This window comes from Mauremys reevesii, linkage group 3 (assembly GCF_016161935.1).
Source record: "Mauremys reevesii isolate NIE-2019 linkage group 3, ASM1616193v1, whole genome shotgun sequence".
NCBI classification, from domain to species: domain Eukaryota; kingdom Metazoa; phylum Chordata; order Testudines; family Geoemydidae; genus Mauremys; species Mauremys reevesii.
This window is the reverse complement of record NC_052625.1, coordinates 106162355-106187800: the sequence shown is the minus strand read 5'-3', so window position 1 is coordinate 106187800 and position 25446 is coordinate 106162355. Positions and strand designations below refer to the sequence as shown.

Here is a 25446-nt window from a genome sequence, read left to right as displayed (position 1 = left end):
CATATACTGCCAAAGGGAAGAACTGCAGGTGCTGAATCCAGTTGAACCTGCTGGATACACAGACTATAGTAGCCCTGGGGCCAGCCTAAGAACAGGAGAAGTGTGGAATTCCACTCCTGGGTAGGTAAAGGCACCTGAGGGGATGGATTGAGACACACCAGGAAAGGGACAGGGGAATAACTGCCTCAAACCAAGATATCACCTTATCCCAGCAGGTGTTCCCTTTGAAACCGCTGCTTCTCCAGGTTCCAGTGTAGAGATTACAGATTAGATCATTGCTATCTTTCCTAAGAGTTGGAAGACCAAGGCTAGGGGGTTCTCTGCAAAACAATCTAAGTCCAAGAGCTTCTAATTTTGGGGGGTTTCCCAAGTCTGGGCATATAACCCACCCACCCTAGAGCTGCACTTCAGAGTAGTCCCTCATCTGGGAGTGGACCACCTCAGAAAACGGGTGCTTAAGATAATCAGGGAAGGATATGCATTAAAAATCATTCACTGTCCCAGCACAAATTTATCCTTTCCCCATAGTAAATTAAAATAAACCAACCTTATCAACAAGACCCCTTGCAGCATGAGAAAATTAAGTACATAATAGTCCATATACATTGGAATGATAGAACCAGTGCCATGGAAACATTTTGGTATGGGTACAAGTTTCTTTGTAGTACAAAGAGCAACAATGGCATGCAGTCCACTTAAGACTTCAAGTCCATAAGAAGATAAATACGGAGTACTTCCTTTTTGGACTTGTAACTTCTCCAATGACCTCATCAGGTTACACAAGGCTTAGCAGCCATCACTCAACAGGTCTGTGTGAACAAGTGGAAAGGCCAATTACAGCCGTTGCAAAACTCCTATATCTAAGCTGTTATCCAAGACCATCTTTATTTCAGAAGAGAGACAGGAGAAAATAGGAGTGGTGCTTAGCAAATCAGAGCTAACAAAGTTTCTGACTCAACTACTGGCTAATTGTCTCATGAATACCCAGCACAATTCTTTCTTTGTTGCAGTTGTTGGCTGGAAGCAAATTAGTATATAAAGATCTTGATCCAAATCCAGTACTAGATCTCTTGGTGAACTCATTCTCAATATTATTTAACAGTTACTTGATGTCAGGTCCAGATACAGATACCAGACTCCATATAGGGGGAAACATATCTGGACTTCTACATGAGTTGGGGAGGTATGGCCAAAGGAGGAGACATGGAGTAATATAACGTATCTCATGCTATGGAAGAGTGAGCTTGATGGTCCACTTCCAGCAGATGATTCTTCAGAAACATGGTGTGTATATAAAACAGATAAGAAGGCAGAAAGCCTTCAGCACTGCTTTGAGAAGGAGCCTTGTTCATGCCCTGGGCAGAAGCTCTCACTCTATTCCTCAGGATTCTGCACGAAAAAAGGAAAGTCATGGCTGATCAGCTCATCAAGACACTTAAAAATCAAGGGAATGCACATTATGTGCATCACACACCGGGTTGAAAGCCTCTTGAAAGAAAATAGGTTCCTTAACTCCAGGTGGAAAAAACAAAAGATGTGGTACATGAGGAATTGGGGTCTGTGGTCAGCAAGAGGGCTAAAAGGCCTGTATACCTCCCCTGCCCCCAACCACTGAGTAAAGAAAATTGTAAAGGAACAGACTACAGTGATTGTAATCACCTTCTAATTAACCTCAGGTCTTGGCTCTCAGACCTGATTTAGATGTAATTGGAACCTCCTCAAACTTCAAGAAACACAAAACGTAGTGTAATGAGGACCTGTCCTGACCCAATATCCAGTGTTGCCTAACTCATTAGCTGTGAACCTGAAAGGCTGCAACTAGTATCACTCATTTTAAGGTGATAATCACCCTCCTAGAATACTGAAGAAAAAAAAATCACAAAATGTCTGTGTTACTGAGGACACAAATCAGGGCAAAGTTAGCTGAAGCATAGCACAGTCTAATGTTTTTACAAGAAGGCTCACACACAGGGCGCTAGGCCAACATTTTTTGGAAACATAGGTCAGAGACTAGAAGCATATTGCACTGTAAGAAACCCAGGAGAACGTTGCCTCATCGTTACATAAGATTCAGGAGAACTGCTGTTCTTATCAGTCCTCTGGCAACATGCAGATTCCTGTAGTGATCTTGATCTGTGTGCTACAAGTTTGAATAAAACTACTGTTCAGTTACAGTTGCCAGGCCTCTTTCTCTTTTCACTGAAAGGCTCTTGCCTACTCACCACCTCCTTCTCCAAAAGGGTTTCAGAGACTGGCATATTCTTAATGAAACTTCAGTTCCATGTTCTATCAAACCCAGTAGTTGTGTGAACTAAGCAGGCCTCCATCCCCAACGTCACTACAGTCTTCCTCAGATAATAGGGAGTGATATTGTTGCCCTCCTGCTTGAATCCAAGCATCCTAAGGAAGTAGAAGTGCATAAATTAGTTGTGAACAGAACTTACAGAGGAACAAAGGTGTATATGGCAGAGGAATACAAGCCTCAGCTACAATTCCTCTAGTTACTATGCATTTTCTGAAAAGAGCTGTAATTTTGTGGGCAGTGAGGTCACACATCAAACGGGGAGGTCTGTTAAGCTCCTACAAGATCTTCCATCTTTATCAAGCAGTGCAGAGTCAACCCCCTCACCTAGGCTGTCAGTGTTTGGTGTTATTGAATGGGGTGCACTAATAACCCTTACGCTCCTTTTCAATTCTATACAGGTAAATTGAATCCTTCTTCCTCCCGAGGGATAACTTGCTGCTTTCTGCACACCACTGAGAAGGCTGTCTGACATGGAGGGGACAGACAGGGACAATTCTGTCTTACCTGTGCATTTTCATTCTAGGACCTTCCAAGCCACACAGCCAGATGCCCCCTTTGGAGAACAGCATTATGTCCATTTTTTTCTTCTTCCTATTGCTCACTTGTTAAGTACTTTGAAAGGGAAGAGATGTTTTCTCCAGGTTATCCCTAAATTTCATGTAAAATCTCTGCTGCACGTGGTTTGAGTTGAACAGCACTTTCACACTTTGGTATAGGTAGCATTTTTCAGCATTGGAAGTTATCATCCTGGGGAGTTCTTCCTAAGGGGTAGCCCAGGCTCAGAGCAAAGATGTGCTTAGCCCCTAGTTGGCATGGAGATGGGGAATGTCCTACTGTAAAGTGACTGACATGGAGAATCCTAGAATGAAAATTTACACGTAAGTATTTCCTTTATAGGCTAAGCTCCTTGGCCAGACTATATCTCTCATGATACACCACAGGATCCCCTCAGGGCATAAAGGAGAGGGTAACATCATGGGAGTCCCGTGCATGTAGGCTGTACTGGAGGACAGCCCATACAAAAGAGAATGGGGATATGAGGAAATCAGAGTACAATAGGGGTACAAGTCTCATGAGGCACCACAGCAGGATGTCCAAATTATTTTGGTTTGGGGCCCGGAATATTTCAGTTTTTGGGTGTTTGATGAAAAATTGAGATTTTCTGTGGAAAGCAGACATGAAAAAAACCTGAAAAAACCCAACCCCCCCCTCCAAAAAAACCCCCTATTTGTTGAAAATTAGTGGACAGAATTTTCAGCCAGCCCTACCTGCAACATTTGCTTAATTAAATGTGCTAAAAGTGGAAGCCAAGGGTGACTCATTCAGCCATGTCAATGTCTACTTCAGTTGAGATGTATTTCAGGAGAAGCCACAATTTGCAGAATTTTTTTTCCTGTATCTGGTAAATAACCAAAAGATATCTGACAGTATTAATCCATTTTAGAGGCACTACCCAAATCAAAATTCTGGCCACAAAGGAGGCCTAATTAATAAAAAACAACAAAAATAAATAACTCCATATTCTCATTGTCAGTCTATTGTGACAATCTTGTAATTAACATATCAGGATAAACTCTAAAACCAAAGTTTGGTTTCCATGTCTTTTAATCCTATAAATGTTTAATTCACAGAATTTATTAGAAGCCAACAGGTACCTGATTAGAATACAAGATGTAACCCAGTTTAGCTGCTGTTCTGAGGAAATCTGTGTTTCATTCAGGTAAACAAATATATTAAAAAATACCAAAGGGAGGAGTGATAAACAAAAAACTAGACCTCACAGGTGACTGGTTGCTAATTTAGAGTTGGAAAGAAGTTGTCCCAGGTCCTTGCCACTGTGCCCTGAGGAAATTTTGGAATGGAAAGAATCAAGTGGAGTTACATATTCCTATGGAGCACTGAGGAGAGGTCATTAGCATTAAGTGGTTATATTTCACTTCCATCGACTTCCTGTGGGAGGTGGGTAGCAAATTGCATTCTTCTTGTTTTCCTTTTGTGAGCTCTAAGGCAGCATTGAATTAACATAATATTAGATAATATTCATATTGGATAATCATCAGGTTCAAGCACAAGGTAGTGTGCCTACCTGGCTGAAGGTCAAAGAATAAACTGCCTTCAAATTTCTTTATCTGGTAGCACCCATCTCTTCTGACAGGTTCTTTTTTTTGTCTCAACTGTGGAGATTAATTGACCAGAGTGGTGATACCACTACTTATTTGTGACTATGTTTCCAGCTTCAATTTTTGATTTCCAGCAGAGGATCCAGAACCTGCCAGCTCTCTATCATCTGTAAAAGTTAGAAAAAATAATCAGCTCCATATTTAAGAAGCTTTCATGCTGGTGCAAAACTGAGAAAAGTCTACAAAAAACAATTAATTTGTCTGGTCATTTTCTGCAGCTATTTCAGATGTGTGTTTTAGTAAGAGCCTGCCTCCTACAAACAAGCTTCTTCTGCTTCATCATACAGGAACATGTGATAATATTGCAACTGTAACTGGAGCTGTATACCATATGAATTGCAGAAGAATTTTCCTGCTCGTAATGCTTCTAAATGACAATGTTTAAGACTAGAGTGTAAACAGAAGACATTTAAAGGAAAGTTCAAAACCTGGCATGGGTGAGGGGAAAATGCAAATTACGGTAAATAGCTTAGTTCCAGAACTGAGGAGCCACAAAAATGTGTCCTGAAATTAAGAGACGGGTGGTATTAGATCTAAAATTTTACAAGTTTTGTACACTTGCAACAGGCTGGCAGTGCCAAGAATAGAAGGTAGAAGGACTCAGTCTTGATGAAAAGAGAAAACTAGTTGTGATGAAGCCACAATCTATTGAAAACAAGGCAAAGGACAACTCAAATTCCAACTCTTTACAGTTAATAGTACAGAGCATCCAAAGAACTTTGGTATAAAGGAACAGCCACTTCCCAAATGCTGGAAGTTCTAATTTGATTCTCAGTTCACCTGAAAGTCATTAGGAACTTAAATTAAAAACCAACATTGAATGAAGCAGGCAATACTGTAGAAAATTTGAAGCCTCTGTGGATTGTCAAAAAGGTTATGTATCCCCCAACTCTATTAGCTGCAGCTTAAGGGATTCTTATAACCGGCTATGAGAATGAAGCGCAAGTGTTCGGTATCACCAGAACCCACAGTTGTAATTGTAGCCCTACGTGTATTTTACTTGCAGTGTAAATTAATATAATACAGAATTTAAAGATTCCATCATCACCACTTTAATTTCCAAGGTCAGATCATCTTCCCTATGTTACTGGCCCCTTCCCAATTATTTTCACTTAAAAGACAGGAAAAACATTCTAATAATATATTGTAGCAGTACTGGATAACACTGATGTAGCTACACTAGTTCTCAAAAGCCTCTTATAGATTTCCATATATTTCAAGGTTTAAAGCATACAAGTAATTTTTTTTCCCCTTTTGGCAGGGTCTATGAACACATCAGCAATCTTAGCCTTTTTCTTTTCAACGATGCACTTGTTATTTCAAACCGTAGCATCTCTTATATGCCATTTGAACGGACCCCAAAAACAACTTACCAGTTCTTGGCAGCAGTAGCGCTTCACAGGCTTGTTATAGAAGACATTCCACGTTCAAAATGTATGTTTTATAACATTCCTCCAGTGATCAATAATGTCGGTTTAGAATGTTCCATTCTGTGGGCTATAATCTGCTGTTAGTTTGTTTTATTGTAGTTGAATTTGACCTACATAAGAATTAATGTAAGCATGAGGATAGGCCATTTGTATTTATGTGGTGAGGTGTAAGGAACCAAGCTACAGTTCTTTAGTGTTTTCCAAAAATAGATGGACTAAATCACCATACACAAGTTCAGCTAACACTACACTTCAGGTAATTGTCACCCCTTATCCAGACCCATGTTGAGTAGTTCTGATCATTACAGAGTTCTGGCTTAGGGTCTGTCTACACTGGAGTTTTATTTATTCTTTTAAATTCCATTTGATTGCCAAATGACTTGAGTTAACTAACATGTTTGTACATGTTAGTGTGAAAGAGCCACAAGCATGGAGCACAGGGTAAACCAAAAGTGTGTGTATCCTGGAACAAGCATGTGTGAAGTGTCCTGACTGCCACATACAGACTAATTTCAGTTAATTGGCAATTAAGTTAAAAACTCTAGTGCAGACCTATCCTTGCATGGTTTCTCCCCCCCCCCCGCCATCCCATATAGATAACAGTGTGTGCACATGTGTTTTAAGCTATTAAAACCCCTGGCCTCACTTATGCCGGAGGCTATCATCATCATCCACCCATGGAAGGGCAAGAGCTGAAGCAAAAGCCGGCATATATGTCAATGGAAGACAGCAATATTGCATTCTGCCACTGTCATAGTGCAAGGCAGTAAATCAGCTTAACTCCCAGGCCCGCTTACTTTAACTTCCAAATTACTATTACCAGTATTTTCCAGCAGTCAGTAGGGACTGGTGACTTTTCATGGGACCCTGAATGCAAAGGAGATACAGAAGAGAACAGAACACAAGCTTGCCTAAAAAGTCTTCCTGTAATTTAGCAGGCAGAAGAATATGAGTAACAGGGTTTGCAGAATGCACCCTGCAGCTGTGTTTTTCTTCTCTCCCCCGCTCCCTCCTTGAGGCTCCAGAGGTTTTAGACTTCACAGATAGTCCCACCATTAGGGCTACAGCTGGAAGTTTTTTGGATGCTAACTTTTTCAGCAAAAAATACAGACTCATTGACACCAAAACATTGTGAATTTGTGTCAATTTTACCACACTGTTTTGGATGACAAAGCCTAAAAAAACCTGAAGTGTTCTGTTGACATTTTCAGAAAGAAATATTTTAATTTTTTTTATTCAAAATGATTTTCAAAATGTACTTAATTTTATTTAAAAATTAAGAAGATTCAATAATTTTAATGTTTTTTGTTTGAACTTAAGCAGAACACTTCATTCGGTCCAAAACAATCTTTGTAGGTTTCGATTCACTGAACCTTTTAAAAATATTGATTTTAGTTTGACCCCAAACTATTCCCCTCCCCCATTTTTCAGAATTGCCAGCAAACAAAAACATCTGTTATTCACACAGCACTAATTAGGGCACCCTTCAGAGCTAACCCTTCCATTGCTCCTCCTTGAGCTCTCCTCTCAGCAGGTGGATTGCTCTCATTACACATTAAAAGCTTTCACTATTTCTGATATCCGGACATTTTGGCTGAATTTTACCCCAATACCTGAAAAAAATATATTCAAGTTTGATCCTTTCCCCATTCAACCATAATGAAATATCTGAATTAGTTCTTAATCAAATCAATTCCTCCCACCTTTTGTTTAGCAAAAGCAGCTTTTACTTAACACCTATATTAATTACAGCTGTAATTGAAACACTGAAGAAAGGGTTGTTTACCAGATAAGTGGGGGGAATAATATTTTGAACTCCACATAAACAAGCAACTGGGCTAATCAGTCCCGATACAGGGAATCCTCTTGATGCACGCTTAACTTTCATTAACATTAATGAGTGTTGTAAGGAGTTGTACGCATCAGGAAAACCTCTCCCCCTGCTTCCTGTGTCTATTTTTAAATGAGAGGGGATTTCTCAAGCCCGATAAAGCAAATACCCGGAGTGCCCATAGATAAATGTCAGCGCCAGGTGTGCACTATTACATCTGTCAAAACCATTATAAATCCAATAGCATACAAAGCAATTTAACACCAGTAATGCATACTTCAAACAATCTGGATTATGGTAGTGAAATGCATAGACATAGTTTGACTTCTATATTTGGGGGCGGGGACCACACACTTGGTTTATGTTATTTAATCACCCTTAATTTTTTGTTTCAATTTATTTGCCGTATGTTTACCACTTAAAAATTAGTATTAGCATAAAAACAAATTATTGAATGAACAGAACCAAGCACTTTCATGCAACTATGAATCAGGTCTCGTTGGTTTTAGAGATAACTAAACATGCAATGCACACATCAAACAAATCCATGGCTAAAGCCTGTCCCCTTTGCCCAGCTGCTTGAGCACATTCCATTCACATTTAACTTTCCTTGTTCACTCTGTCACACACCTGGGCTTGACACAGTCAGTGCCGTACACTGCACAGACCCTTGGGAAGCAGCCCTGATCTTCTGTTCACTTGCTACAATGTTACCGGTGCTGATTAGAATGTCTAGGTACCTGTGTTTCTGGGGCAAATCTCTTATTTTACGGGCTAGTAAAACTGAAATGGCCCCAAGCTGAAGCTCTGCTGGACTCCCCTTATGCAGCCCATGTGAGGAAACTGACCTGGACACAGTGCCTAGTGTCACTGCTCACCCTCCTGCCCCTGAACATTGCTGCACAGGGAGGAAGCAGGGCCAAATAGAAGGGAGAAAAAATCTGACCCCCCCACACCATGTGTCACTTCTGCGATGTATCCAGTTTGGGGAGGAAATGCCCCTCCATACCCCTCTCAATACCCACCCATAGTGACATGCTTAGTAGCTTCTGTCTGCTTTTCCCCATCCCCAAGAGCCTAAGCAACCAGCAGATTAAAAAATAAAAAAAAAAATCTTAAACCGAGAAGGCCAGAATCCATAGTTAGATTATGTTAGCATAGCTTCCTCAGATGGCCCAGTGCAGGTCACTGGAGCTATGCCTATACACCAGTTTAGGAGAACGTAGGTTTGAAAGTCAGCATATACTTAGATTTCAAACTTTTAGCAAACATGATTCCTAAAAACATGACTTAACACTGTCCAGTGTCTCCCCTCTGATATCTACCTCACTTTGTGGGCTGTATTCTATGGGCTTCCCATACGATCAGCCCCACATTCTTAAATCAGACAAGCAGAAGTATTTTTTGCTATTATGTCCTTAAACCATTGGAAGTCAGAATTTAAGAGTAAAGCTATTTGCAAGATTCTATGAAACTCTATCACCTATCACTTAGATAACTTATTGGTCAAGAGCAGTTAATACACTAAACCCTTTTCTTTTTTACACACTAACAGATATCACGAATGCATTTATTCTACAAGGCCCAAAACGCCAATGGATTTGTTCTATAGAGGATGAAGATGATAAATTTACATGGCTGTCTGCACTGCAAAGTGCAATCAACTGTAGCATTGAGAAGAAATGAGATTCATCTTAGTGTTTAGGATGCCCAATTTCTGTAGTATGTGCTAATTATTTGTGAACAGATATTTTGTGCAGTCTCCTACTCCGAGAAACTTTTGTTCAAATTTTGCATCATTACCAAGAAGTTAGCATTCCTTTTGAGAGAGTACTATCATGTGTGCGCCTCAGACTGCAGGAACTTATGGTAGAATCAACACTCGTCAACCTGTAGCTGAAACTGAAATCACCCAACAAGGACTACTGTAGAAGGTATTTAAGCAGCATAGTAGCAAAAATAGGTAAGTTAGGTTTAGAATTTACATGAACAAACGGCTCCTTATTTTTCTCCTAGAATTATTATTTGCTCTGGGTCTGTTCTGACATTTTTTTCTAATGTCAAGGAATGCTTGCAATTTGTTTTGGTTTCATGGAATAGAAATGTGTTTACTAAAGGTTAAGACATACAATGCTTCAAACACTACTTCTCAAGAACTTCCTTCTCAGTAAAATGATAAGATTTTGTGCTTACTATTAACAAGCAGATTAAGACAAATTCTTCTGCAAGTGTATTTTGGTAAAGTATTTTTAGGGTGCGTCTACAGAGCAAGTTACTGCACAGCAAGCCAAGGTGTGAATCGACAGTGTTCCAGTTTGCTACTCAGTAATGTCCAATATGGACACTACTATAGTGCTGTGAAAGCTCCAGAGTGCGGCTTAGCCTACAAAGAGTAGTACGTTAGGCCCTACTCTAGAACTTTCACTGCACTGAAGCAGTGACCACACAGGACATTACTGAAGGATAAGCTGATGCCCTATAGATCATACCCTGGCTTGCAACACAGGAACTTGCTAGGTATAAAAGCCCTTAGTGAATAAGGCTATGTGCATACATTAGAGGTGGGAGGAGAAGTGTACCTCAACCTACCAAGGCCCAAATGAAGAACAGAATGTTTGGAAGACTCAATGAAGGACAAAAATTATTCATGTAGGAAATTTAAAAATGCTGTGGATTCATTCCTTTAGTGTAATAACGTTTTATAACCTTAATTTTGTAATTCTCTATTCTGGATGTCAGATGTATTTTTCAGTAATAAGTGAGAAAAACCCAGTCCATGTAAGACGGAATCAGTGCCTTTGGGATGAAAATGAGGGACCCTTGAGATGGACAAGAAAAAACATGAAGAATAATTTATTACAGTCAGTCTTAAAAGTAGCATTGCCTTTAAAAAAAGAAAAGCCTTTTCACATATTCAGTTTTATTTTGTAGATAGACATGGGAGAGGACAATGAATAGGTATTGAGGGAAAATAAGCAACAGTTTAAGCACCAGGAATGGTGGAAGAAAAGAGGCAAATTAGTAGAGGGAAAAGATGGGGGGGAAGTGCTAGAGGGAAGAGAAAAATTGGATCAAGAAATTGATGCTGCTTGTTATAGCAGCCTGCAATAAGTTTAGTTTTTCCAAACAGTTTGAAGAAAAATACTGTGTGCAAACAAGTGTGTACAAACTATATTTGCATTTATCCTTCCTCCCCTGTTTATTCCCCAAACTACTCTCTCTGCAGTAGCATGCAGCATCATAGATTGCAACCACACTGTCCTAGGCACTGTACAAATACAGAGTCTCTGGCCCAAAGAGCTCACAATCAATCTAGGATTATAACTAGGATGACCAGATAGCAACTGTGAAAAAATGGGACTGGGGTGGGGGGGATAATAGACACCTATGTAAGAAAGTATGTAATCAATCCTGAACCACTTAAAGGAGGGGAAAGTGATCAGGAACAGTCAGCATGGATTCACCAAGGGCAAGTCATGCCTGACTAACCTAATTGCCTTCTATGATGAGATAACCGGCTCTGTGGATGAGGGGAAAGCAGTGGATGTGCTATTTCTGGACTTTAGCAAAGCTTTTGATAGTCTCCCACAGTATTCTTGCCAGCAAGTTAAAGAAGTATGGGCTGGACGAATGGACAGTAAGGTGGATAGAAAACTGGCTAGATGGTCGGGCTCAACGGGTAGTGATCAATGGTTCCATGTCTAGTTGGCAGCCGGTATCAAGTGGAGTGCCCCAAGGGTCGGTGCTGGGGCCGGTTTTATTCAATATCTTCATTAACGATCTGGAAGATGGTGTGGACTGCACCCTTAGCAAGTTTGCAACTGACACTAAACTGGGAGGAGTGGTTGATACGCTGGAGGGTAGGGATAGGATACAGAGGGACCTAGACAAATTAGAGGATTGGGCCAAAATAAATATGATGAGGTTCAACAAGAACAAGTGCAGAGTCCTGCACTTAGGACGGAAGAATCCCATGCAGCAGTTCTGCAGAAAAGGACCTAGGGGTTACGGTGGATGAAAAGCTGAATATGAGTCAACAGTGTGCCCTTGTTGCCAAGAAGGCTAATGGCATTTTGGGTTGTATAAGTAGGGGCATTTCCAGCAGATCGAGGGATGTGATCATTCCCCTCTACTCAGCACTGGTGAAGCCTCATTTGGAGTACTGTGTCCAGTTTTGGGCCCCACACTACAAGAAGGATGTGGATAAATTGGAGAGAGTCCAGCGGAGGGCAACAAAAATGATTAGGGGGCTGGAGCACATGACTTATGAGGAGAGGCTGAGGGAACTGGGATTGTTTAGTCTGCAGAAGAGAAGAATGAGGGGGGGATTTGATTGCTGCTTTCAACTACCTGAAAGGGGGTTCCAAAGAGGATGGATCCTCTTCTGTTCTCAGTGGTAGAAGATGACAGAACAAGGAGTAATGGTCTCAAGTTGCAGAGGGGGAGGTTTAGGTTGGACATTAGGAAAAACTTTTTCACTAGTAGGATGGTGAAGAACTGGAATGGGTTACCTAGGGAGGTGGTGGAATCTCCTTCCTTAGAGGATTTTAAGGTCAGGCTTGACAAAGCCCTGGCTGGGATGATTTAGTTGGGTTTGGTCCTGCTTTGAGCAGGGGGTTGGACTAGATGACCTCCTGAGGTCCCTTCCAACCCTGGGATTCTATGATAGTCCCAAAAACAGGACTGTTCCTATAAAAACAGGATATCTGGTCACCCTAATTATAACAAGATGCAACAGTTAGCTAGAACAAACAAATGGGAGACAGAAGGGATTCATGAGGGAACATTAAAACAATTACCGGTATGTTTTGCATCCCACCAACTTCAATAAATGGGAATTATGTCTAATTCCTAATGGAATATAAATCCTGCCCACATTACTTTAGACGAGTTAAATGTTGATGACCACCACAGAATCTGATGTTCTTAAAACAAAAGATTGTAGTGAAGATGAGAAATTAAACTAGCCCTTTAGATATTAGATTTTTTTCTACTTAAATTTGGTTTAAAGTTCACATAATGAGTATTCAAAATAAATCACAAGAAATCTTTAAAAAACAACATTAATCCTATTTCTCCTGCCTAGATATAAAACTGGTATTACTGCAATTAAGCTCTTAATTTGATGTATTTGATGTACAATTTTGTTGATTCCATTGCAAAGATTTGCGACATTGAGATCCATACATGCATTTAGGATTTGAGAGTAAAAAATTTTTTTTACATTTAATTCAAAGGTCTGAATGTCTGATTTATGATTTGTTTTTTTTTTTTAAAGAAATCTATTTTTATAAACAAAACTGCATGGACAATTACATGCATACAATTTTTAAAAAATCATGTTCCTTGATTGTACCAGAGGACCCAGTTGGAAAGTGCAGCATATGGTCTTTCAGTGTTACCCGGCTACTTGATAATTAGTTACAATGGTGCCGTGATCTTAGACCAGGGGTAGGCAACCCATGGCACCGGTGCCGAAAGCGGCACGCGAGCTGATTTTCAGTGGCACACTCACTGCCCGGGTCCTGGCCACCGGTCCGGGGGGGCTCTGCATTTTAGTTTAATTTTAAATGAAGCTTCTTAAACAGTTAAAAAACCTTATTTATTTTACATACAACAATAGTTTAGTTATTTATTATAGACTTATAGAAAGATCTTCTAAAAACGTTAAAATGTATTACTGGCACGCAAAACCTTAAATCAGAGTGAATAAATGAAGACTCGGCACACTACTTCTGAAAGGTTGCCGACCCCAGTCTTAGACTATTAACTTTTCTGGGTTGCCTTGCATTTCTCCTTTTCGCTTATACCTGATTTCACTAAATTTAGTCTGACACTTAATCTACTAATTGACAACATATTGTGCAAGTGTGATTTCTACATAAGCAGTTTATTTTTTAAACAAGTTATTCATTATAGAAATCTCAATCCACCTACATGCAAATAAAAAGATCCACTTTTTTCATTTCACAGTGTGAAATTCATTACTTCTATGTTAAGGAATGCTAGTTTGCATATGTACAAAAGAAAACAGTAATGTTTCCATGACATTTTCAAAAAAATATAACTGGAACAGGTGTTAAAAGTAGTAAAATTCCCCCACAGTATTTTTAACAACTGCAAGTATCCTGTCAATGTATAGTTATCAGAAAGGGAAACATACTAATCTATTTTCACTGTCCAAACAGAAGTAGTAAATAGCATAAACAGTAGAAAACTTGATTTAAAATGGTCTTTTCAGTAATCAATTGGTAATGTGGTTAAGAAACTAATTTAAAACCAACAGTGAAGCAGGGAAGGTCAAGGGCTTCTAAACTGTGATCTATTTAGTTTGATTACATTCAGAAGGTACTGTCACAGAAATCTAATGCAATTTATTAGTGACCTCCTTTCACCCAAGAGTTACACAGTAGCAGCATTCTGCCTTTATACAGGATGCCTAGGTTTATTTCTAAATTTAAGATATCCATTCTACCATAGCGTTTTTTATCAATGGATCTCAGAGAGCTTTGCAAAGGAGGTCAGTATCATTATTCATATTTTACATATGGGGAAGCTAAGGCACAAAGAGGTAACACAACTTACTAAAGGTCTTCCAGTAGGTGAGTGGCAGATCTGGGAATGGAACCCAATCTGAGTCCCAGTCCAGTGCTTTAGCTACTGCACCACACTGCATCCCTTATGCTTGTACTCTAGAAACGAGACACAGTTTGTGCAACTATATTAACAAAAATGAAGGCTAGCCTCACTTTACCAAGAAAATCCAAGATGGCCAATAGCTGAAAACTAGAAGAACAAAGGATTCTGCTGCTCCTTGTGACTGCCATCAAAAAGGTTTAAAAATATATTCCTGCAGATTTGTGAGAGTTACAAGTTCCAGTTAAAGATGAATCAACAAAATTAAAATATTGTGCTGTTTTATTGGTGTAAAAATCACACAATTGCTAGTTCTGATTCTGCTGAGATACATCCATGCGATTTAACATCTATGATCCCACAGCCAGAAGAAGCCATTAAATAGAATATCTGCTGTTAGTCAGCAATTAATGCAAATTTACATATGAGATCAAAAGGTGTGTATCATACAATATACAACAAAACCTAATACAGTACATCAACCCCAATAACAGGATACACTCAGGGAATTTTTTGTTAATAGTGAAACCTGTCTATATGCCAGAAGAATAAGGCCTGGAGACAAGGTAACAGAAGGTAACCCAGAAGTCCTAAGAAAAACTGTTTATTTTTTGGCTGGGAATTAGAAGTTCAGAGAGGTATTGACACATTACTTGACAGTACAATCTGTTACAGTAAAGACTGGTGGATATGATCTGTTAATAAAAGGTAATGTGTGAAGCATGCATTTACAGGTAGTGCTCAGGAAATGTGCAATCAATACATTGGGAATTAACACCCAATTCTTTTCACAGAAGAGATGACCAAGGAAGGTCTGTTACGTATAGTATCAGTTGTACCATAGGTCATTTATATGCATGCGGCTGAATCAAGATCATGAGTGGAAAAATGTGAACACCTGGCAATCTGGTCACATACTGCACAAAGTATGAAACAAAGATGAAATAACCAATTTTAGATGATATGGCAAGGTAGCCTGCAAGAAACTCTGTGGCAGCCTGAGGGAGCTACTTTATTGCAAAAAAGGCAGGCTTTCTGGAATTGTGAATTACTTGCTAAACTGTGAAAGGTGGTTTGGGAGATAAATTTTGGTTCACATACCAGATTAGTTTTCCTGTTTTACACAATAAAACAAATGCTGCAGTGTAAGAGGCATTTATGGTATATATGTGCTTTAATGTTAAAAGTTAACTGACAAGCTGTCCTTTTCTTTGACATGAAATATAGAAACCATTAGGTAATTAATTCCAGTTTGAAGTTTTGGCCACTGAAACTGTGCAAACTCAACTCCAGTAGACAGATCATGCACTCCCAAGGAAATGGCAGGGGAGGCAGTGCCAAGATTCAAGGAAAAAAAGTTATCCTGATTTTTTTGATTGAAGTTAAAATACTTAAATGCAAAGATGGACAAACTGGACAGAACAGAATCACAAAATTTAATGTTGAATTGAGCGCATTTAGCTGAATGAATGGGTCTTTCAATAGGCCTTGAACCCAATCCCCCTTTCCAAATTTAGTAAATTCACAGTTAACGGCAATTGGCTTATAGGTGAGAGAAGGGTCGAAGCTGTTCCAGTTGGACTTCCAGGGAGATTCTCTCTTCAAGAACATCCTGGAAATGAAAGATTTTCAATTTATAGTCCAAAGTGAAAGAACATTGTGAAAAAATTCTTACTGTGATCAAAATAAGGTAAATGTAGGCATCAGCTTTGGGCATTCACTTCAAGTTGTTCTCTAAAGAATACAAGAACCCCTTCCCTTCAGCTGAATCAGAGCCTCGTCTAGTGAATTCTACACACTATGAATGAGACCTTTGTTAAAAAATAAAGCCATTTAGCAGGCTGCATTCCTTTTTGTGCCACCCAAATACTAGGCAAGGATAAGTAGGCATGAATTTATACATATATTTTCAAATAAAATCGGGAGAAGAGAGTGAGGCAGAATTTCACTTGTTAAAGTTTCATGAACTTGAAGTTTGTTTTCAGTGAATTTCACCCATCCCAATTGTCTTTAAAGAACTATAATACAGATTTGAATTCAGACTTGTCAGTTTTCTAAATGACTTGCACTCCTATCTAGCCAGCATAGCATAAATTCAATGTGTTTAGCATCTGGACTGGTTTAGTATGAAATTCATAACTAAGATGAGGTGCTGAAAAAATAAATTAGGTAAAAGTACATTGGCATCCAAAGACAAATTCAAAAGGTAAAGCACAAGACAGCAGTGAGCAATGTAACTAGTTAGGTTAGATTGGGGACTGTTTTCTTGTGTTTATTTACTGAATTGCAATATTTGCATTTCAGACATTGTGCCTTTTTATTTTTTTCAATAATATGCTTATGAAATGAATCAGTGTTTTGTGCTTTACATTTCATTGACATGTTTCAGGATTTGATTCTCCCCTCCCCCACCCTAAAGGCTGAAGAAAAAAACCACAAATGCACTTCTAAGTGCATCTGCTAGTTTTCCTAATACCTCATCTCAGAAAAGTGATATTAAGTGTACAAGTTAGTAATTGTTCTAGTCTTATTTTTGCTATACTTAACAGCACGTTAATCAGTAATATCAAGATAATTAGAAACAAGAAGGCATCTTGTAGAAACACTTCAACACAAACTAATTTTCTTGTCCTTTCTATTTTCAGAGTTCCACAAGAGCACATTGCAAATAGCTATCTCCTGTAATCACAGACTCATAGAAATGCAGGGCTGAAAGGGACCTTGAGAGGTCATCTACTCCAGCCTCCTGCATTGAGGCAGGATGATGTATACCTAGACAATCCCTGTCAGGTGTTTGTCCAACCTGTTCTTAAAAACATCCAATGACAGGGATTCCATAACCTCCCTTGGAAGCCTATTCCAGTGCTTAACTATCCTTAAAGTTTTTGCTAATACTGAACCCAAATCTCCCTTGCTGCAGATTAAGATGATTACTTCTTATCCTTCCTTCAGTGGACATGGAGAACAATTAATCAATTACCTTCCTCTTTATAATAGCCCTTAACATATTTGAAGACGTATCAGATTTCCTCACCAAATCTTCTTTTCAAGACTAAACATGCTCAGGTGTTTGTTTTTTTTTTTTAATTTTAATTTATTAACTTTTCCTCAAAGGTCAGGTTTTCTACACTTATTTTTGTTGCTCTCCTCTGGACTCTCTCCAATTTGGCCACATCTTTTGTTAAACATGGTGCCCAAAAGTGGACTCTGTATTGCAGCTGAGGCCTCATCAGTGTCAAGTACAGTGAGACAATTACCTCCCATATCTTGTATAAAAACACTCCTATTAATACACCCCAGAATATTAGCTTTTTTCGCAACTGTACCACATTGCTGGCGCATATTTAATTTGTGATCCACTATGTTATCCACAGATCCTTTTCAGCAGTACTAATGCCTAGCTAGTTATTCACTTATGTATAAAAACAGCTTAACATTTTAAATAGCTATCTCCTATGCTCTCTCCCATATACCATTTGTGTGTTAATACACACAGATCTCTACCTTGGTACTTAAATGGCCCCATCGCTATGCTATCTCAGCCTACACATGTGCACACACTTCTCAGAAACTGACATACAAAGAGAATGATGGTATTACCTTTAACTGTTGCTGTAATTCACTATTCAATCTGGCCAAAACAGTGTTCGTTTCCTTATTGCGTCTAATTGATGCCTGAATTGCCTTCTTGTCTTTCCCCACGGACCTGAGGATATATTAAGTGTTTTTTGTAAGTCTTTTCACTGCCAAGCACGCCAAGAAATAACTGATAAGTCTACTCAATTCCTTAGTCCCTATTTAAAGTGCTCAGCAAGAGCTGTACAGAGGACACTTTTACATAATTTAGTGACTCTTCCCACTTATTTTCCTTTCTATAGACTAGAACACAGAGTAGATTAGCCTTGTTTTCACAGAAGCTTTGCATACCAGTTTCCTACAGAACACAATGAATTACATTCTTAAATTGCTATCATAAATGTACACCTTCCAGACTATTGATAAATTAAAGTCAATCTGGTATTGTAATTGGATTGTGGTTAGCATAGACTTGAGGATAAAGGAGAATATGACAACTGCACATTTAAGTTCAAGACCATCCATACTCACCAACTTTACTCAAAATTAACAATACAACACTAACATTTACATAGCACTTTTGATAGTCAATGTATTTTGCAAAATGTGAGTAAGTTTTTCATCCAAACAATTGGAGTGCCTTATTAGGTACATCTCAACCTTTAATATTTATGTTGACACCCTTAGTAGTTTTATATATCTGATTTACAGTCACTAATAGTTATTCAACACATTGTAAAATCGCTTGTGGCTCTTCTGTAAGCTAACAGTATTATTTGCTGTTTCAGTGTGAACTTCCCAATATTAGACATATTCATACTCATCCTGGGTTACCTAGGGATAGATGGCTGTGAAGCAAGAACAGCAGCTATGACACCTGTTTTCTGTGTATGCTCCTCAACTTCAGGTCTCAGCTCATCTTCCGATTTTAACCTTCTGCGAATAGGCTTTGGTGGTGGAGCAAGAGGTGTGGTGCCTTTTCCCTGGGAGGCAAAAGGCAGCCCATAAGCAAACATCACAATTAATTATATTTATACTCAAATCAACTGGCTGTGCAAAACTTTCTGTGAAACTAATTTATTTACTGTACGAGTTCTGAGAACATTGACTCATAACAGGTCTACTTGAGTTCTCTCAGGTAGCATAAGAAAAACTGCGTGAGAATAACTGAGTAGTAATTGACCTTGTGGTATAGGTATATGTGTGTGTATATATATATAAAAAATGATAACGGCTCCAGCCATCTGTTCCCTATGGACTAAAATCCTAAAAATAACCCCTGTATGAATCAATTTTGGTAACAATCTGATTACATGTAAGCAATCTACCTTCATTAAAGTGAGCTTCTACTGTCATAATTTTAGATGGAACCAGCCCAGCAAGCATGTAATATTTTAGCCAAAAATGCAAATATTTCAAGAAGTTCTGAGCCTTTGAAAACTGAGTTCAAATGGAAGCTTCTGCAAACTCAGATGTAGTAGTCACTAACTGGCAACTGTTCTAATACACATTCTTCTATGCGTTAAAACCTACACTTTCCTCTTAAATTTCATTTTACATACCGCATTAACAGGGACACTAGCAGCTGCCTTGTCTTCAACTCTGCCATCTGTTTTGGCAACTCTAAGGGAGCCTGCAGAATCAGAGGGTTTTTCAACCTACAGAGAATGAGACAGTTTAGAAACTCTGTACGGGTCTGCAAATATTTAATTCTGTTACAATTAGGATGATAGCCAGGTGTATCACACTGGTATGTTCTCTGGTTATATGAACACAGTTTACAATCTCAAGACTCTTATGTGAGCCCAAGTCCTCTTTAAAAGCTCAGGGATGGAGAAAAAGGGCTGTAGCTGATTGCCAGCACCATCTAGTAAATCTCTACGCCACACTACTCTCACTATTTCTGATCTGCAATAAGATCACATCACCAGAGACATGTAGGAAAGTTATGTTTCATGAGAGGCAGCAACAAGAGAGGATTGTTGGACCCTAAATTATAACCTCTTGCTACTGCAGCTAACCTCAGTACAAAGAGACTCAAATAAGTCTTTATTATTTGGTAAACTTCTGATCTAAATCAGATGTTACATATTATTTATACTATAGTAACTCAAAGGCTGGCAACAAAGATCAGGGCCCCATTATGCCAGGCATTATACAAAAACAAACACAATAAGACTATACCTGCCCAAAAGAGTTTACAAACTAAACAGATTTGACAGACAAACCGTGGACAGGGAAACAGGCAGGATGTGATTTATGCAAGGTCTACTGGGTATAACTAACAGGGTACACCAATATATAACACTAAGTGGTCTACAATATATCCATTTACACTGACCTGCAAAACTTCTGAATGTGTTTCAATTTCATCCTCCTCCTCTTCATTTACACTTGATGCAGCAAATGCCTCAAACTGGCTGAAGTCTGCAAAATTTGGCTGTTCTGGTATTTGCTGAGGTGAGGTACTGGTATGAGCTATTAGGCTTTCAGCATCCACTGGGCGATGCACATGAGGACCTACACCCTATAGCAAAACAAAGATGACAGTAATTACTAATACTGTGTTCTTGAAATAACTGACATAACATAGGAGCAAAATCTTGTCCAAACAAGAGTTTATGCAAGAATGCTAACCAAGGACAATTATTTAATTAATGTATTACTGAAGAAATTACTGCCTTCGTTTAAACTTGTAATAACGCTGGGAGTTTCTATCCTGTCACTGGAACAAACTTGCTTCTTATCATACAAGTACAAAATGACTACATTTGTAAGAAGGGGCAGAACACTTTGGTTGCCCATTATCAATGGTACAAAAATTATCAGTGGTAAAGTTGAACTTCTTTCCTTTCTCCTAAATTATTTTGTTGTCCATTTTTCCAAGTGTACATCTCTTTGAACGGATAAAACCTACCCTTCCCAAAGTGCTCTTCTGGAGTTCAACTGAAACAGCAGGAAGGTGAAAGACAAAAAAAGGCAGATGGAATATTGGAGGCTAAAGGCTACACAACAATTCAGAATTGAACAGTGTGAGAGGAGAAACCCTGAGCAATACCAAGGTGTGCTGGAGCAAAATGTTGGTTCATTGCTTGCGAGTGTTGTAGTGATTGATACCAATGGAAGAGTGCCTTCAAGCACAAAAGTAGTACACCAAATCATTTAAAGCACTCCTGGACGTATCTTGGGTTTTTTTAGCGTACAGCTTGTTAATTTTAACCTTTTGTTTTTAAAATAGTTTGGGAATTACACAATGGTCTCCCCCGAGAAGTAGAAATACAAAGGATAATTATTAGGGGAAGTATAACCTTTATATTGTCTCCTATTTTGAATATACATGTTTATTAACAACTTATCTTAGTATTAGACTTTTTGGCCCCCTTTCTGTGTCGTCTCTAGGAAGTTAAGCATTCTTTTAGGGTTAGTTTGCAACAACCACTTCCAACTCAATGCCTATAAGAAAAACAAACTAAGGATAATGAATGATTCCCAGTTTATATTTACTGAAATAAGTGGCTGGAGGCTCAGAAACTGCTACTTCTTGAAGACTAGCTTGTCATTTTGGGGAAGGCAAATTGAGAAGTCCCTTTTTCTTCCTCTATCCCAGTCTCAAGGTTAATGTACTTTAATATTTAAAGTAAGGTGGCTGGCAGTAAAGTAGATAAAACCTTTCTACTGTGACATGCTAATTAATTATGACAAAGTGCACATCAAAAAGTTTTTAAATTGTGTTTTTAAAACTAAGGTTATGCATGAAGGCAGGTTTTATTTTGTTAAAAATTCCAATATGAACTAGCATGAATTTGACCTAGAACCCATTTTAAATATTTAGGTTATATTTGATGCTTATGCTAGCTATAACTATGAGACAACCCTTGGAACTAACAACTACATTTCATAGCACTTAAAACTGTATATGCCACCTGTGACAGTTCTCAGGGTACCCAGAACTATGAGTCACCTTGTTACCCTTGCCTCCAATGAGGAGTCTTTTCTTGTGGTAGCTGGGTGACAGCTCCCTGATGCTGCCAGTTCTTCCTTCACCAAGCAGGTTAACAATACCTGCACTGCAATCCCTGAGTCCCTTTGAATCATTCCCCTGTGATACAGCCCAATGTTGACTAATCACAGAAATTTCAGATCCTCTGCAATCAAAGGTGCAGCATACCATAATTTACCAGTTTTACCTTAAACCACCATTACTGTCAACACAACACTTGTGAGCACTTATAAAACAAAAGTAGGTTTATTTAAGAAAGAATTAAGATTTAACTAGTGAGAAAGTGATGGTGGTAACTGCTTACAACACAAAACAGAATCATTAAATGCAAACCCAAGTTTACACTTATCAAGTTACCTTTCCTATATAATAAAGTTGCTTCCCCAACAAACATGAGCCCATTGCAGAGCTGGCTGGTTTCACCAGAACCAGGATAAAAGATTTCATGGAAGCTCCCTGCTCCTTAAGGGATGTCCTCAGTGATGGAGCCACAGTGCCCTTCTCCACACTACAGCACTTACAGCAGTGCAGCTGCACTTATGCAGCACTTGTGGTGGAGATGCTCTAAGCTGACGGGAGAGCTTAACTCCTGCCTCGGTGAGAGGCGGTAGCTATGCTGGCTCGAGAAGCTCTCTCCTGAGTGACGTAAATTATACCAAGTAACCCGTAGCCTAGACGAGGTCTATGTCATACTGAAAACAGGCAGGGTGAATTCCTGCCTTGTTGTAGTGTTTCTTTTCTACCTTTAAATGGTTTTGATTGTTTATCATGGTCTCTCATGGTTTTCCATTGACTGTTTTGGGATGTGGCAAGGATAGACAATAGAACCTTGCATTGCCTAGACAGCTGACTAGGGACTGATTAGCAACTCTCTCTTGCTTGAATGGATGGATCATCATTGAGACACACCACTCAGGTGACTAATTTCTACTCCAAGTCCATAAAGCATACTTTAGATAAATACATTACTCCACAAATATTACCTGTACATACATCTCAATAAATTTTGAGTCCTGACAAGTTACATGCTTTCTGTAGCTAGCTTACATGTTACTCTTCATGGATAAATATCCTCTCAGACGTATGTTTGGTGCAATGAGTTTATCAGGTTTCAGGTGAGAGTTTACAAAGAACAGGGGACCCTCTGCCAAGGGGTGTCTGTCTCACCACTCCCAACTCATGCCACAGTATTTGTGTAGCATATTTCTGTATCATTACCCAGGAATTATTCTGGGAAGGGTGTTCAAACGTTTGTAAGTTTCTGCCTCTCCCCCCAACCCATGTGGCTCCTGGACCAGAGACACTTCCCCTTGACCTCAGGGGAAAAGTACTTCAGGCTTCAATGTCTCCTTTTAGTCCACTGCTTCCCTAGGAGCAGGTCCTCATCCTTCTGGGGAAGCCCTGCAAGGTGGCAGAAGCCTAGGCTTGAAAGCTCTGGTACACATTCATACTCCCAATGTTTCCAAAAGACTGGCCATGTGTGCTTCCTTGCTGCCCATATTTTAGAATAAAGATAAAAATTCAACAGACTGAAAGACTGCACATGGGCAAAGAATTATACTAATTAAAAAAAAAATTCTAACAGAATAAGTCAACTTTACCTGTGAGGGTGGTGGTCTTGGAGGCACTGCAGGGGGGTAGGCAACAACTCCAGCTTGTTGCTGTCCTGTGAAGAGACATAGGTTCTGAATGACAGTTGGATGACAGGGCTATTTCCATATATTAGGACATGCTCATTGCAAATATGATGAACATGTGTTTAGTTTTCCACTCTGCCAACATGAAAATAAGCTGTTATCTGCGCACAAGCTATCATAACCAGGACTCTCCTTCAGTGAGTGACATGCCACAATTATTCTGTAGCCAAGGATAAAAGGTGTCGGCTATATTTAAGATACAGAGGTAAATATAAGTATTAATTAATGTTGTAACACAGGGCCTACAGGTCTCAAGCATAGCCAAATTAGGCCTTAGGATGAGTTAGCTATATTACAAAGGTAAATTAGTGTAAGTAAATTGATGATAAGCCTGCTAAACTTGTGTCTGGTTGAGATATCCTGATGTTTTGAAAATAACTGCTGAGTTTGGATAATAATGTCTACTAAAGATTAGTTGAGACCACAAGATAACCGTTGGTACTCATGGTGAACTGTTAGAAACTTCCTTAATGTTACTGTTACTATGGTGATAAGATGACAAATGTTAATGAGTATGAGAACTAATGAATTAACCTATGAAAAACAAGGCACCTCATAAGCAGTGGGGAGTGAAAATTCAAATAACGAAAAGGGGGTAATAACCTTCCTAAATATGTATGAAGCCCAGTGAGTGTCAGCGTAACATATCATAAAAGCTATACCCTGGTGTAGTGATGATTAACACTTCAGGTTTTTCACCAAGGCATGGTGTGAGTAATCCAAATATTACACATTCTAAATTAGTGTCTCTACCAGACTGCAGTGTGTATTGTATGGTTGGCTATTAAGAGAAATTATTACAGAAAGAGCACTAGATAACCTCTGTTGTGCACCATGGGGTCCCCCTTCTGTTGATAACCTCACCGCTACAGTCAATCTTGTAGGCTGAACTCTCACAGATTAAAGTAGGTGTAAGCCCTCACCTTGGGGCAGGTAATTGGCTACATCAAACCATAACTACAGATAAGGCTACAATACTGTGGCCTCTTTGGTCAAACAAAAATTGGCAAAAGGACAGAGCAAGAGACTGAGAATCAGACCTGGGTTCTACTCCTCACATCATTTGTTTGTTGTGTAAACTTCTCTACACCTCAGTTTTTTTCCCAGCAGAAAAACCCTTTTTACAGTGCTTTAAGATCATGAGCTGAAATGATAAAGACAGCATCTCTGTCAACAAACAGTAAATTACCTGTAAGAATTCTCTGAGGCTATAAATCTATTACCACCCTTTTGCATCTGAATCTGCATCTGTGAAGAACTCCTACTGCTTCAATTTTGAGCCCATTCAATTTGGAATGTTCAGTCCTCAGTTGGGTCACTGGGGTTCATGGCTCCCATTCTCAGGACCACCCTGAGGGGGGGGCAAGTGGGGCAATTTGCCCAGGCCCTGCAGGGGCCCCGTGAGCCCTGGCCCGGCAGCGGTCTGGGTCTTAAGTGGCGGCAGGGGCCCTTCAGTGCTGCCAGAGACACGGAGCAACTGAAGGGGCCCCCCACTGCTGAAATGCCACTGAAGACCCGGACCACCGCTGGGTGAGTACAAGCGCTGCAGCTCCCCCGCTTTGCCCCAGCCCCCTGAATCCTCTGGGCAGCCCTGCCCATTCTCATGTTCATCCACTTGACTACACTGCCTCTCATTTACTGACATTTTATTTAGGAACCTACTGTTTTAATTAAGTTGTTGATTAAGCCACTGTTTTCCTTTAAAAGGGAGTCTAAATTTGAATAAAAGCAATTAGTAGATTTAAGCCTTTCACTTCAAACCTAATGCTGTCTATTTAAAAAAACGTTAAC

At 39.3% G+C, this 25446-nt stretch overlaps 2 protein-coding genes and 1 long non-coding RNA gene across 19 annotated transcripts in view; 1 reads left to right on the top strand and 2 right to left on the bottom strand.

Moving 5' to 3' along the window:
- The window catches only part of ECT2L (epithelial cell transforming 2 like), a 63988-nt gene extending 42768 nt beyond the window's left edge, over nucleotides 1-21220 (top strand). For 2 of the 8 annotated variants that reach the window (XM_039530895.1, XM_039530894.1), the window contains 3 exons: nucleotides 3937-4025; nucleotides 5747-5919; nucleotides 9302-10046. In XM_039530895.1, the coding sequence (XP_039386829.1) occupies nucleotides 3937-4025; nucleotides 5747-5919; nucleotides 9302-9432 (393 nt within the window). In that variant the 3' untranslated portion in view covers nucleotides 9433-10046. Of the gene's footprint in view, nucleotides 1-1102; nucleotides 1285-3936; nucleotides 4026-5746; nucleotides 5920-9301; nucleotides 10047-20845 lie in introns of those variants that run through there. The other 6 variants (XM_039530898.1, XM_039530896.1, XR_005596312.1 and 3 more) reach the window with 5 other exon arrangements.
- On the bottom strand, nucleotides 1264-3695 carry LOC120401223. Its single transcript, XR_005596315.1, has 4 exons — nucleotides 3574-3695; nucleotides 2810-3164; nucleotides 2223-2400; nucleotides 1264-1389 (listed from the first exon to the last, which is right to left on the bottom strand). It is a non-coding gene; the product is annotated as an uncharacterized LOC120401223 (long non-coding RNA).
- Nucleotides 14647-25446, bottom strand: part of REPS1 (RALBP1 associated Eps domain containing 1) — a 109293-nt gene continuing 98493 nt past the window's right edge. For 9 of the 10 annotated variants that reach the window (XM_039530901.1, XM_039530904.1, XM_039530905.1 and 6 more), the window contains 6 exons: nucleotides 23560-23624; nucleotides 20300-20485; nucleotides 19521-19616; nucleotides 18793-18941; nucleotides 17983-18088; nucleotides 14647-15994 (listed from right to left, as the gene is read on the bottom strand). In XM_039530901.1, the coding sequence (XP_039386835.1) occupies nucleotides 15926-15994; nucleotides 17983-18088; nucleotides 18793-18941; nucleotides 19521-19616; nucleotides 20300-20485; nucleotides 23560-23624 (671 nt within the window). In that variant the 3' untranslated portion in view covers nucleotides 14647-15925. The remainder of the gene's footprint in view (nucleotides 15995-17982; nucleotides 18089-18792; nucleotides 18942-19520; nucleotides 19617-20299; nucleotides 20486-23559; nucleotides 23625-25446) is intronic. The other variant, XM_039530908.1, reaches the window with a different exon arrangement.